Here is a 14,023-nt window from a genome sequence, read left to right as displayed (position 1 = left end):
GTATATGTGGAACACACATAATTCAACTAGTAATATTTAACATGGAGATCATGAATATGAAAAAAATAATAATTAAAAACGAGAAATAATAATTATGTTAAGAAAACATTTGGACCAGTAATTATACTCGTTTTTTAGATGCACCACCTATTTGCATCCATCTTTAAGATGGATGCTTTATACCTCTAGACCACATATTGTAGAAATACGGTCCAGCCCGCATGAAACAATTTTCTTTTTTAGATGCACCTTACATAGTATAAATGTTTTCTCTTTTGGGAAGAAAGAAATTTCTATAAGGTGTCAACCTTATCCTATACAAATAAGGTGGACTTAAAAAACTGCTAAAACCCATTAGAGAAGGTTGTTCTTATGCCAGAAGACCCTCAAATGGGGAATATTGACATAGAGATTCATAGACATATTTCTAACCCTAAAAATGGTTCACTTTCTAACATATTATTTGGACTGTCTATTCTTAAAATTTCAAAATATTTATAGACTTGTTTGATTATTAACATTTATGGAACTTTACCAACACAATAATAGATTTGCATAGCAAGCGGTTAGCCGCACCAAAAGTGCATTTTTGACATGGTTTTGAGGTACTTCATACTTTAATAGTACAAAGTTGATGACATCTTATATAATGCTCACCCTTATTTTGCAAAACTTCCATGGAAATGTAAGTCGCTTGAGTGAGTACCGAAATTTTAGAGAAAGTCCAGTTAATAAAGTTAAGCCCTAAAATTTAGAGAGATAAACCCCTCAAATTCAGGAACCGTTTTCGGATAGAAGAAGCCAAGGGCAGTTCAGTTATTTCGAGAAAATTCGGGGCCCACATCACGTGGTCCCATCACGTGATGCCTGTCCCCTTCTTATTCGCCCATCCAAATCGCAAAACAGCTCTCTGTCACGTCAACCTTATCCAATAACGTGTAATCTCGACACGTGGCATAAATCCCTGTCTCCATTCAGTGGACTTGCTCGACCTTTAAACCCTAATTCTCCATAAATATCACTGCTCACTCTCTCGCGGCCTAGCTTTTGGCGAAAAGAGGTCGATAAAAGTTTGGAATTGTTGTGATTATAATCGATCATTTTTTTTAGAGAAGAGATAAGATTGAACTATGGCGTTCTTGGATAAGCTTTGGGATGACACTTTAGCCGGACCTCAGCCGGAAAATGGGCTTAGCAAGCTCAGGAAACCTGTTTCCCGGCCATCTCCGGCCAAAGGTGAGCCGGAAAATACAGTTTGATCTCTATTTCGTTATTGTTTTTCTTAAAACCCACTCTATTTCTTTCTCTCGGTGCATTTCTGCGTATTAGTGTTTTTTCCTGGGTTTTTTTTTTTGTATTTATCACTCTTTTCCACTGATTTTCCCCATTTCTCTCTGTGTGCGCTTTTTTTAAGGTAATTGATTTAATTCTATTTTTCATTTTGTGTTTAACGATTTTCAGTTGATGAGTTCTCTAATGAAGCCAATAGAGTGACGCGAAGCATAATGATCGTGAAACCGCCTTCGGATAAAAATAACGCTTCAGAAAACGGAACTCCGCCGTCTTCTCCGGCCGGAATGACGCCTCCGGTTTCTCCTTTCGCCGGTAATGTCAAACTTTTCGGTTGATTTTGTTCATTCGCTTTTGAGAAATGGCCGAAATTTCGGGTATGTTGCAGGGGCAGGGAGGTTTCGGAGGAGATTTTCGTTGGAGGAGTACGAGAGAAGCCGCATCGTTGGAGGGAAAAGCCCTCGGGGTAGATTTTCGTCGGATGAGTACGAGAGAGGCGGCTTCGTTCCGGGGGGGGAAAAGCCCTCCCTTTCGTGACTGGTGAGTTATAAGTCCCGAAAGTTTGGGCCGATATTTCGGGGCTTATCGTAATCACTGATCACTTTGATAAATTTCGGCTTGTTTTTATGGATAATAAACCGGAAGGAACACCGAAGAAAAAAATGTTTTTTCTGAAAAGATGGTATCCACCGAAGACTCTAGAACAATGTAGCAGGGCACTCACTCCTAGGAATCTGATTCACAGGGGTATCTTTGTCTTAAATTTTTATACAAAGAAATGAAAATAAAAAAGAAAATTATTTTACGTGGGCTGGACAAAAAAATTTCAATCATCCATTCCAAGTGGGTGTTCCATCCCAAAACAATAGAAACTAATGGTACAAATGTCAATTATTATTTTTAATTTAAAAATTTATTTTATTTTATTCTTAAAAATTAAATCAAAAAATCCATCTTAAAAATATTTTTATTTATTGGCCCCGTATTTTGGGCTTGACCGCATACCAAATGAAAATATAAATATCTGACTTTTACATAATGAATAATTTATGTAGAGACAATATAATTTTAGGTAAAATATGAAATGCTTTATTTATATGCGGATATTACAAAAGGTCGGTCAATTCAAATTTTTTGATTTTTTTTAAAACTGCGCTTCGTTCGACCTAAATTTTGTTCTTAGTTTTTTCTGCAGTTCCTTGAAGCTTGGGGCACTGCCCCGAAACTTAAAAAAACAAAAAACTAAAATAAAAAATCAAACTCAGGTTGACCATGGGGTATTTTGAAAAAATTAAAGAGAAACCGGTTGAGTGGCTTTTTTGTAATTTTCACATATAAATGGAGTATTTTGTATTTTACCTTAAATTTTAGGGTACGTACGTAAATCAATACCTTATTAATATTGGAAAAATCTTAGGATAAGAGAGAAAAGTCAGTAAAGGAGCGTACCTAATTGAAAAATTTTCGGATTGATCATGTCCCTAAAGAAGAAAAAATTACTTCCTAAAAATAACGCATCTTATAACTAGTTTTGTGACGGTTTATTTTCAAGATTTTTTTTGGTGTTTATAGATCCGTTTGATATGTTAGGATATGGATATTTCGGGTTCATATTGATATATATAAATATGGATGTATATGTACATATCTCTTGATAAGATTAGGTATCAAAAAGATAGAGATTTACTTAGTCATCAAGTTATTATATTGTATTTATTTCCATATTTATCTTCGTGATTATCTTTTATATATAAAAGTAAGATTCATCCAAATAGAGTAATGGAGCCAGTTAGTCTTTGGATCTGGGTATATATAAAGGTACTCAGTGATGTGAACATTCATTCAAAAATAGTAGATATAGAGCCGGTTGGATTGGGTTGGGTTTTGGATATGTAGACGTAAAGCTTCGGTCTAAACCACATAAATACATCCAATAAATACATCCAACAAATTCTACCATGACATGTACTTTTTTTATAATTTTAAATTTCAGTATTGGAGCTTGAAAATGGATTCCCAAGCTATTTAAAATGAAAACTACAGTCTTCGGGCAAAATTTATGGGTAGGATTAGTTCACATGGTATAAAGTGGTATTTTATACAAACGCCACCCATTGTTATCATATGTTTTTATGTCATTTGGATAAATTATAGAAACGACAGTGAAATAGGCTCTTGTAGAAATCAGTGTTAGACATTGGGACCCGGCCGGGTACCCGGAACTCGGCCATGGGCCATCTTGTTGGTCAAGTTGTCAAAGTTTGAAAAAAGTTCACAAAACATTATTAAAAAATCTTTAAAAAAAAAAATTTATTTTCATTCTGTTTTTATATGTTTTTAATCATTTTCGCAACTATTGGAATATTTTTGGCTACAAATACTTATTTCTATATTTTTGCATCTTTCTTATATTATTTCAAAGATTCTCATGGTCACAAATTGATTTTTTAAAATCTATGTCACTACTATTTTTTTTTACCCTTTTTTTTTTTTTTTAACCTTTTTCTGGATGTTTTGTTTATTTTTACTTCAAATATATTTGTCTTTTTCATATTATTAACAATTTTTTTTTTGCCAAACCGGTACTTTGACCCAGCCCATGGCTAGGTTTCATTCCCGGGTCGTGTTTTCCTACAGTGATAGAGAGAGAGAGAGGGGTTGCTTGTCTTTACTGGCGGTATGCATATGCCGGTGTGATGTACATGTATCCGTTCCTCATGTTCACATGAGCTGCTATGCGCCTGCTGGCAACCATAACATGATCATAAATATGTAGGCACATATGTATGGGCCTTCATTATATCCATGTGCATACAACCATACGTAGGAGATTTTATCCACGAGTTCTCCAGCATGCATGCACTTAATATACGTACTTGTGGGCCATTTTTGTCAATTTTGTTTTTGTTTTTAGTAGGTTTTTGCCCTCATAAAGAAGGTTTATATAAGGTGTTAACTTTTTACTGTAGAAATAAGGCATGCCTCAAAAATCCATCGAGAAAAGATGTCATGATTCTGAAAGCCCTACCAATGTACATTTCAACCTCAACTCAAGCATTATGATATAAAAAAAAAAAAAAATTGAAGTCCTAAAAAATGGTCCATCTTATAACATGTTATCTAGACGGTCTATTTTCATGACGTTTCAAGTGTTTGTAGATCTGTTCAATTATACAATTTTTTGAGCTTTAAATTTTATAAATAGATATGTAGATTTCAGCTCATAGAAATTATATTTTTCGATGAGGCTTTCAATGGAAATCTCACCCTTTTCAAATAGATGAAAAAGTCTCTTCTTAATGGAGCTTATTATTATCATATGAATCTTATCCTAACTATTTGTGGTCTGATAGAACTATTTTGAGATAATTGTTTCTCTTTGTTGATTTCTCTCACATGACTCAACTCATTTATGGTGCAGAGATCATATGGTTTCTAATCGAACACCAAGGAGAAGCAAGAAGAGATGGAGAGAGAGAGAGAAACGAGCATCAAGTAGAAATTAGAAATGTGGAGGAGGAAAGAGAGGCAAGTGGTGAATAGATCATTGTACAGTCTTTCTGTTTGGTTGTGCATTTGGTGTTGTTCATGTAATATATAGAAGTGTGCGTTTGTTTCGTTTGTGTCGGATGCATTAGAGTTTGCTTTACTGCATGTTAGAATGAGTTGAGGATGTAAAAATAACAAGATAACTTCTGTTCAACCATGTCTCTAATGGCTGTCTACTTGCGAAATTGGAAATTGGATCACCGCTTCAGGTGTTTGATGACTCTGTCTTTCTCTGATGTTTTGGTGAAATTCTCGGAGAGAGAGCGCGGTGTCAATTGAAAAGAAAGATGAAAACATATCGTTGAAAAAGAAGATTATGAGCCCCAAGAGTGATGGACTCAGACCTTCTGGGTATTGTCCCACATGGATTCGGGTATGGGTCTAACATTTGGACCGGGTCAGGTCCGGGTCTAAAATTTAGACTCGAAAACTATTCGGGGTTGGCGCTGGGTCCTGTTGGATCTGACGTATACTCGTACCCGTAAATTAAGGATAAAATACAAAAATTTCTATTCGTTTGGTTCTATTAAGGATCATATACAATAAAAATTTGTAGTTATCTTTAGCTTTTAAATGATAAATCAAACGGTTTGAAATCTAATGGCGTGTGATTGTGGTATTGTTGTCAATAATATGGGTATATGATAGTAAAAAATGACAAATAAAAATAAAAATAAAAATAAAAAGCTCATAGTTAGAGGGGCAATGAATCTGACTAAAACCTAAGACCTGACTAGTACAGGTATGGGTGCAATTTTTGGACGCGACGAGTCGAATCCAGATCAAATTTCAAAATTTAGATCCAAATAGTATTCGGGTGTATGTCCAATCCAACCGGACCCCACCGGTTGCCACCTCTACTTAAAGTGTCCTACCATTGCTACTATTTCAATATCTGATCGGGACCGTCGATCGTTTCGATAGACCTAAATGAATCGGATTTTAGGAACTTCAATCCATTTGGATTAGGCGGAATTGGACTTGTAAATGAGTACAAGTTATCTTAAAATCATACCCATGAAGCGCATACAAGGTCACATTATAAAGACTAAACCCGACATAGCCACCCCACTCTCTGCTAACTCATCCGCCAGGTCATTTTTAGAAAGAAATGTTGAACTATTTTTACCTCCCGATAGACTGTCTATAGGAAAGAAATGTTGAACTTGGGTTATCAAAAGAACTCTCATCGAATTTTAATTTATAACAGTCATTCTTTGTCGAGATGAGTTCCTATGGTAAAGCTCTCAATAAATTGAAAAAAATATATATTTAAAAAATTAAAAAAATTTAAAACAAAATAAAAAAAATACGACTTTAAGGAGTCTAAATAAGCTTAAAAAGTATTGAAAAACTGGATTTAGAAAAAACAACTTTATAATTGGAGATATTCTAAAAATTAATATATATATATATATATATATATATATATATATATATATGGAGATTTTTGGTAAAAAAAAAAAACACATACCAATCTTTGTCAAGACCAAAAATTATACATCAATCCCATATTTTTTTGGAAATTTTTAATTTTTTGTTAATATCCACAAGTTATACACACAACTCGAGAAAACTCGGCCTCGCCTCTACTTGGGCGAATGGACTCGGCCAAGCTTGGGCGCACTGATTTTATAAACTATTTCTCAACGGATAAGAGATCTTGATAGTTCTTCTTCACGCCTCATACTACTTCATTAATCCCTTGCTTCTTAGAGCTTCCATATACATTAAAATACGCCTCGCCCATTTTCAATTTCCATGAGCACTAGAGCATGTTCTTGATATCACTATACCCTCTGACCCTAGGGCTCAATTCGTTTTAGGTGGTATGTTCTATAGTAAGTAACTGCTTCTTATTCTCTTCTCTTTTAAAAAAGATCTTCTTATAGCTGGTGTCTACTTGCCTATTAGTCTTTTCTTTCTAGTATTTTATGGGTCAGCAAATTTCTCCTGTATTTCATTTTCGGTTGTCATGGATGTGACGACAAGATGGTCTAAGAAGAGTGATAACTTTAAATTTTTCCTTTAACCATCTCGTGCATGTTAAAGGGAATGGGTTGTGTTGTTAGGTAAGCAACTAACATAAAATTTTGCTAAAACTTATTAAATATATAATTTTTGTTTATGCTAAGGTGTTCTCCAGAAACGATGAACGGTTCTAGAACCCAAGTACAAGGAAAAATGAACAAGGGCTTGCTATGGAGTTCTCCAGAAGTGACACATTGTAGTGTTACCTAGTTACAATAAAAAATAGGCAAGAGTTTTCGTCACATTTTAGCTAACCCTAATTAATTGGAAAAATATTGTGATGATGATATTGATGGATGTGAAGATAAGTGCCTAAACTTGTGGCTTCAGCGCAAAGCGAATATATGACGCAATATGATCATTCCCATCACTTTCCATGAATTATTTAAAGTTTTAAAGAGAACGGTCTAGCACGCCTCTAGTTTTCAAAATGAAATACTTATATATATTTCATATTGACAATGAAAAACAAGGACATAATTTTATGGAATCACGAAATCCTTGTTGCTGAAAATGATATGAACTGATAGCTCTCCACTGCTTGTCATGACCTAATTTGTGAGAAGGTTGATACTGTTCAAGCTTTACAAAAATAAGTCACTTCTCAGATCTCACCTTGAACTGTAATTTTGATTCTCAGACTGATCATGTAGTCATCAAAAGCTGTAGTTTCGAGAAATGAAAAGGGATTTCAAACCCATAGGCAATGTACCTTGTAACACCCTCCAAGTAATAAATTCACCTTATCTACACCACTTTTGGAGCTCTCTAGGGGGGAGGAATAGTTTTTAGGGCCATTAGGGGCTTTCAATGCCAAAACTGCATTTCCAAGGGTTTTGAGGTGCGACTTTATTTTTTTTTTAAGGGGGATATGCCTCAAGTAAACTGCACAATTTATATATTCTTCTAATCTTATCTCATAAATAATATTTTTAAGGGGAATGATTTCATGTCACCGGTCATTGTATATAAAGGAACCAAACTTCTAAAAAATCATGTTTATGGTATTTGTATGACCCAAAAAATTGCATGGATCCTCTCTTCTTCTCAATAAACAATCTTTCAAAAAATAAAATTCAATTTGCAACCTAAATATGGTCAAAATGAATTCCTTTCCAACAATAATTAAGACCATCCATTTGGTGAATTCAATATCTCGGCCTTCACGAACTCAAAATCATTTTTTTCCTTTTTAACAATGGTTATATAAAAATAATAAAGTCATCTAAAAATTTTGAAAAGGGAAAAATCCTTCAAGGCCTAGATCTAAGCACCTCACGAAAATGAATAACCTATGTTAATTGGGCTAAAAAAATAAATTTCTAGGATGTATTTTCAAATTTTATTTTTTTTGTAATTATTTATTGAAACAAAAAGAGTGTATATTTAAAATTTGGGTTAAAATTTTTTTATCCTAATATTATTTTTTAAGATTGTTACATTATATTGTTGTATAACCATCGTATGAAATCACTGCCCTATTTTATAGGATAAACATATAATTTTTAAGTATGGTCTAATATGAAATTGATTTTCATATTTAAAATTAAATATTATTTAATATTTAAATTTAAAATTTATCTTTTGAAAATAATCATATGATGATTCTTAGGTAGTTCTCAAAATTTTGGATTAAAAAAAAAATACTTCCAAAATAGGGCTCTTTGCCCAATGGAGTACATGGACAATATGCTTCCAGGAGCATAGTATATGCGCATATTTTCAACGTACCTGTGGAGCCACCAGCTAATGAAAGGCCCAGATACTCCACATGCCATCACCCAACAATCTCAACCGTTAATTACCCATGTATATGCACGTCCACGTACATATGGATATAAATATGCTCATCAAGATGATGTGGAAAATCAAAAAATAAATTAAATTCGGGGAAGTATAGCACATGGATTGAGTTAAATAGGGCTCAGCAAAGGGTCTGGAGAAGTGATATTGGGGTGCCTAAGTGCCACACGTGCCAGAAATTGATTATCGGCGAAACCAAACGCACGTGTGAACCCATCCAAACACACGAGTGGGACCTCACTCCCCCTCCCCCCACAAAATTTGCACCCGCAAAAATGAGTGACAAAAGGTGGCCTTCGATTCCCATTTTTGCCCTCGACCAATTGATCAATGACGAGCTCCCAGAAGCCGTGGAGATCGTAGCTCGCCTCTAAGAAGACGTTCGCCTGCGAGTCGGAGCGGTTAGAATTTAGGAGGAAGACGAGGGCACTTTGGTCATCTGGGTCCCAATCCTGAGGCCTGGACTTCACCATGGAGTTGATGGAGATCTTTGAGGATGCCTTGTTTTTTGGGTGCCCAAATTTCATCCATTTCTTGAGGAATTCATGGGACCAATTGCAATTTTTCATCAGGAAAACCCCAGCGTTTAGTCCCACCCAATCTGGATCATCTCTGTAAACCTGCACCAACTCAATAAATAGGGATTTCATTGTTTAACTGCTACTGTCTCTCTCCAAATATTTTCTCTCCTTAAATGTTGAGTATGAATAAGTTAAACAAAGTGCACAGAAAATCGACTTGGCTAAGGTACTCTCCCTTGGCCTAGCTAAATTATTTGGTCGAGTTAGGTACCCTATAAAAAAGTAGAAAAAGCTATAAAAGGATAAAAATAACTCAAAAAAACTTTGAAAATCATCATCTATCGTTAAAACCTTTGATGTTGAAGACATTAATCTTAGTCTACCATCTTACTTTATTAAAGGTCATACCTTCAATGAGGTCATAAGTCCTCATATTTTTTTTTTATTTCATTCATGTCCTTTTAAACCTATCCTTTTTCCATTTTTGAGCCTTCCACTTGAACTAACTTTCACCTTCTTAACAGGTGTTGTATTGGGTGTGCTATACATGGCCAGCCCTACTATTTCTTATCTTATTGCCTATTGGTGCCAGACCTAAATTTTTTCGCATGTATTTATTTCAAATTCTATCATTTTTTGTCTTGTCACTATCCATCAAAACATCTTCATCTCCAATGTACTCATTCTATAGGTATATTATTTTTTTACGACCTAACAATCCGCCCCATAGAACAAACTGGTCTAACAACTGTCCTATAGAATTTGTGTTCAGCTTCATTAATAAAATAATTAGAAGCCTTAAATAAGATGAATAAAGCTACAAAAGAGGAATTCTTGAAAAATTAGATTTATACCTTGAATATTTCAAAAAAAAAATTAAAAGGATACAATAACACAATCTTCTAAGAAGTATTTATAATCATTATGGTAGTATTTTTCTTAATTTTTTGAATTTTATTATATTTTTCATACAATTTTTTTTAAGCATCTATTTGGACCTGACCAAGTATACATTTAACTTGCCAAGAACTCACCTTGTCCATACGGAAAGGAAGATTTATTACAACGAATTTTAAAGTTAATTTAAAACTATGACAAATATTTTAATTAAATTGTATAATTAAGGGTAGAAATAGATTTTCAAATCATTATAACAGTTTCCAACAACATAACTGCATTTTCCCGTGGGGTTTAGAAGTGCAACCTATTTTAACCATTTAAGGTATGAAACTCGGCCGGTCCAACTTGGAGCCTCATCAAATTGGAGGTGGGCACTAGTCAATCCGATTTTGGCAGGTTTTGGTGGTCTGAACGAAACGAGTATTCTATTATTTGCTATCGTTTTTTAGTGGAAAAGGGTTTTCATGTTTACACGGATGTTTGGAAATCTATACTAGTCACCATGGATAATTCTGCAGCCACAGTTAATGTGATGCCAGTTTCGTGGTTAAAGCCGTACCCATTCGACTGTTGAGATGATAAAATCCTATCCATTCGACGGTTGAGATGATACCCGAGAGTTAAGAAAGACCTTTGATCCTTGCTTCTAAGGCTAGGAACCATGTATGGCAGTCACTCAAATGATAAACCTTTTTTTTCTAATATTACCTTGAGACCGGTGAGAATCGAAATCTAGACGACATTTTGAATATTACCTTGAGACCCCGATGAGAATGGAACTCTAGACGTTATGTTATGTCTGTCACTCTAACCATCACCTAAATGTGCCTCTTTCGTCCAATTTTTTAAGCCCCTCCTGGATAACAAGTTCTAAAACCCCAAATTTTAGAGATATAAGTTTTTGAAAAGTAGTTTTCAAGTTGCTAAGTTTTTGTGACTCTCTGTCTCTCTCTGTGAAAAGGGGTCATGTTTAGGTTGCAGGCATAAAGGGATTGTGAAGGGTGACAACAATTTATATCCTGGGAATATGAACCCCTATTAACTGAGCCATGAACAAGCACCTAAAGCAACCATCTCTCTCCTTTTTTAATTTATTTTTGGGTAATTTAGAAGAGGGGAAGATAGGCCTCAACCCATATTTTCAAATAGATTAAGAGTTAAGTTTTTTTAAGGTGTTAGTGGGTTTTTGGTGTGAGTGAGATTACAAACCGCCAAGTGGTAACTATTAATTGCTCGTCTCCTTGTAAAATTTAAGGAGTATTTAAGTTATTTTTAAACAAAATGCCGTTGACTTTTGTTCCCTCAATGCAAGAGTGCAAGGTAACTTCTCATTTTTCTAATTAAGCACCCAAGAACGATCATGGTTGTCAACACCAGACTAACCACTCCGAACTACTAACTAATGACTTGATCAGTCTAGTTTAAAGTAAAAATTTGGTAAAAAATTAATCAAAATTAGTGTTTGATCAATGCTCATCGATAGGGTAGGCTATTTTTAACTGATTCAACTGGTTAAATCAAACTGGGTTTTTTTTAATATATTTTATATTTTTAGATTATTATTTTAATTATTATTTCAATTTTTTTTTTAATCTCATCCAACCGATTCTTTATGGTGGAACGATTTTGATTTGAACAGACCTCTTATCAATTAGAAAACCAGCCCAATCCGTTAATACTCATCCCTACTGTATATTTAAAAAAAACCAATATACCCCAGCTTTCTACAATGGAATTTCATAAAGGGCCAAAGTATCCCATCATTCTACTATGCAATAGTCCAATAATTCAACTTAAAAATGACCATTCTATTAGGTCTAGATTGTCACCTAGGAATGGAACCCTAACTTATCTTTCATGATTCTAGATTATGCTATTTTTATTAAATTAATTCTTAATTGGCTTGAATGCCTTTGTCTTTTCCTTACCACTATATCGATGGATTTTCCACAGATAAGGCATCTCTTACAAATTATTAATAAGAACAAATAAATTAACTGAGTGAATGATGCTTATGGACAAGGGGAAAAACACAGAGAGAAACAACCTGTGGAGAGAGAGAGAGAGAGAGGCATCTTCCTATTATGGAGACCTCCTATTAATAGGAATTAGGAATTTAATGTGCATTACATCTGGTTCATTGTCATTAATCTTGGGTACATGCAATGCATTGCCAGAAGGGTCCACGCTATAGCAATTATGGCATTCATTTTCTTAAAAATACAATGAAAGAAGTCAGTTTCTTCAAAGGAGGCAGAAACTTTTAAATCTCAACGAAAAGACTTTAACATATCAATAAATAAATAAAATCCAAAACGAACTCAAAAAAGTATTAATTGTGTATAAAACAAACAATAAGTAAATGAAAAGTATACTTTGATATAAGTTGGTCACAGTTAATCTTGACCATTGGATGTGAAATTGGATGATTGTATTTATTCCATTGACTCAGTTTAAACTTCAAAAAAAAAATCTCAAACTTTGTGACACACCTAAGCTATCGGATTTTACTTCAGATGATTGTAAGTAATTGTAACCTCTTTGTATCAAAAGTAAATGGTCTCATAATATACAATCCCATAAGTAAAATGTGAAAGATATTAAATCTAAATGAAAGACTAACAACAAGAAACTAGAATGTATTAATCAACTGCAAAAATTAGCAATGAAAATCAATTCACAGAATTAAAAGATGAAAGAAAAGCAAATGAAATGCCTAGCCTTTTGTTGATACGGTTCAAGGAAAAAGTGGAAGGCAAAAACTATGGATAATTCTTTTCATTTTAGCAAATTCATTATATAAAAAAAAAAAAAAAAGTCAAATTACCATGAATTCTACTTTTCCTTTTTCCATAGTCCATAGTCCATACCTTATCCCAAAAGCCAGGCACCACCATCTTCTTCCCCCATGAATCATAAGCATGTATAGGTATCTCAAAGCTAAAGTCAGTGAATATGGCATCAGAGTCCATCCACATGAACCAAGCCACACTTGGGTTCGCCTTCATGAGCCTGAGGAGCAACGGATATCGAGCCCATGTCCCCGTGTACCCCTCCTCCCACACTTCAAGAGTGTACCATACTGTGCACCCATGCCAATTACAATAGTCCACCTTGTTCTTGTAAGATTTGGCCATCACAACAGATCCATTTACAGTCTCACAAGGCCCCGATCGCTCTCCAGACACCAAAATGAAGGGTGGATTCAAGCCGGTGTGTGACCCAGGCGCCCCAATTTTGGGTCCTCTAAGCCTCCCTAGAGTCCCTGATATTTTACTAGAGGCCCCGTAGTCGCCTTGGGTCCCTGTGTCTTCACTGGAGGCCCCTTGTTCACCTAGGGTCTTCACCCTATGTGCACTTTGCTTTTCTATGATTGATGAACCTTCATTACTAGGGACCCCTTGTGAACCAAGGGTACCTACCCTAGGGGAACTTGGGGTCCCTACCTTATGTGAACTTTGGCTTGTTGTCTTGGGTGAACCTTGGCGCTCTGCATGCTCGCCTGGCACAGCCTTAGGCTTTAGTATGGTGGGGGCTATCCTGTGAGGGCCTAGAGATGGGGCACTTGCAATAGGGGTCCTTGGTGGGATTTCTATATGTTCACTAGAGGCCTCGTGTGACCCAATGGATAGGGCACTGTGGAAGACAAGGGCTTTGTTTTCTAGGGCATTAGGACTGGTCAATAAGTGGTAGAAGATGAGGAGAGAGATGATGGAACCTATGAAGGCCATGGCCAGGCCTTTGAGATACAGTAGTGGGCGCACAAACAATGGCTCCATGGACTTTGATTGATAGAGGGGTTAAGAATGGATGCTTGTGGTGTGTAGAACCTTTAAATAAGTGGTGGATAGTTGATTTTGCAAGCAAGGGACATACATAAAGCAATGAAATCAAACCATGGAGAACAATACCATGATACATGTAGCATA

At 35.1% G+C, this 14,023-nt stretch overlaps 2 protein-coding genes across 2 annotated transcripts; one reads left to right on the top strand and one right to left on the bottom strand.

The window, feature by feature from the left end:
• Nucleotides 1-1,055: 1,055 nt before the first annotated feature.
• Nucleotides 1,056-5,059, top strand: LOC18430366 (dormancy-associated protein homolog 3). The gene is made up of 4 exons (XM_006840521.4): nt 1,056-1,236; nt 1,462-1,605; nt 1,679-1,830; nt 4,712-5,059. The coding sequence occupies exons 1-3, from the start codon at nt 1,131-1,133 to the stop codon at nt 1,825-1,827; spliced, it is 399 nt and encodes a 132-aa protein (XP_006840584.1). The 5' UTR covers nt 1,056-1,130; the 3' UTR covers nt 1,828-1,830; nt 4,712-5,059.
• Nucleotides 5,060-8,647: 3,588 nt separating this feature from the next.
• LOC18430367 (putative glycosyltransferase 2) lies at nt 8,648-13,946 on the bottom strand. The gene is made up of 2 exons (XM_006840522.4): nt 12,965-13,946; nt 8,648-9,293 (listed from the first exon to the last, which is right to left on the bottom strand). The coding sequence occupies exons 1-2, from the start codon at nt 13,871-13,873 to the stop codon at nt 8,784-8,786; spliced, it is 1,419 nt and encodes a 472-aa protein (XP_006840585.4). The 5' UTR covers nt 13,874-13,946; the 3' UTR covers nt 8,648-8,783.
• Nucleotides 13,947-14,023: the final 77 nt, after the last annotated feature.

This window comes from Amborella trichopoda, chromosome 2 (genome assembly GCF_054954075.1).
Source record: "Amborella trichopoda isolate Santa Cruz 75 chromosome 2, AtrichopodaSantaCruz75HAP2 v2.0, whole genome shotgun sequence".
NCBI classification, from domain to species: Eukaryota; Viridiplantae; Streptophyta; class Magnoliopsida; order Amborellales; family Amborellaceae; genus Amborella; species Amborella trichopoda.
This window is presented reverse-complemented; position numbering and strand designations above follow the sequence as displayed.

What these genes read in the sequence shown, in the direction of transcription:
- LOC18430366 (XM_006840521.4), top strand. Translation starts at nt 1,131, where the DNA reads ATGGCGTTCTTGGATAAGCTTTGGGATGACACTTTAGCCGGACCTCAG. An exon ending in CCGGCCATCTCCGGCCAAAG is followed by an intron (nt 1,237 to 1,461) that starts GTGAGCCGGAAA and finishes AACGATTTTCAG; the next exon opens with TTGATGAGTTCTCTAATGAA. An exon ending in TCCGGTTTCTCCTTTCGCCG is followed by an intron (nt 1,606 to 1,678) that starts GTAATGTCAAAC and finishes GGTATGTTGCAG; the next exon opens with GGGCAGGGAGGTTTCGGAGG.
- LOC18430367 (XM_006840522.4), bottom strand. Translation starts at nt 13,873, where the DNA reads ATGGAGCCATTGTTTGTGCGCCCACTACTGTATCTCAAAGGCCTGGCC. An exon ending in TGCCTGGCTTTTGGGATAAG is followed by an intron (nt 9,294 to 12,964) that starts GTATGGACTATG and finishes GAGTTGGTGCAG; the next exon opens with GTTTACAGAGATGATCCAGA.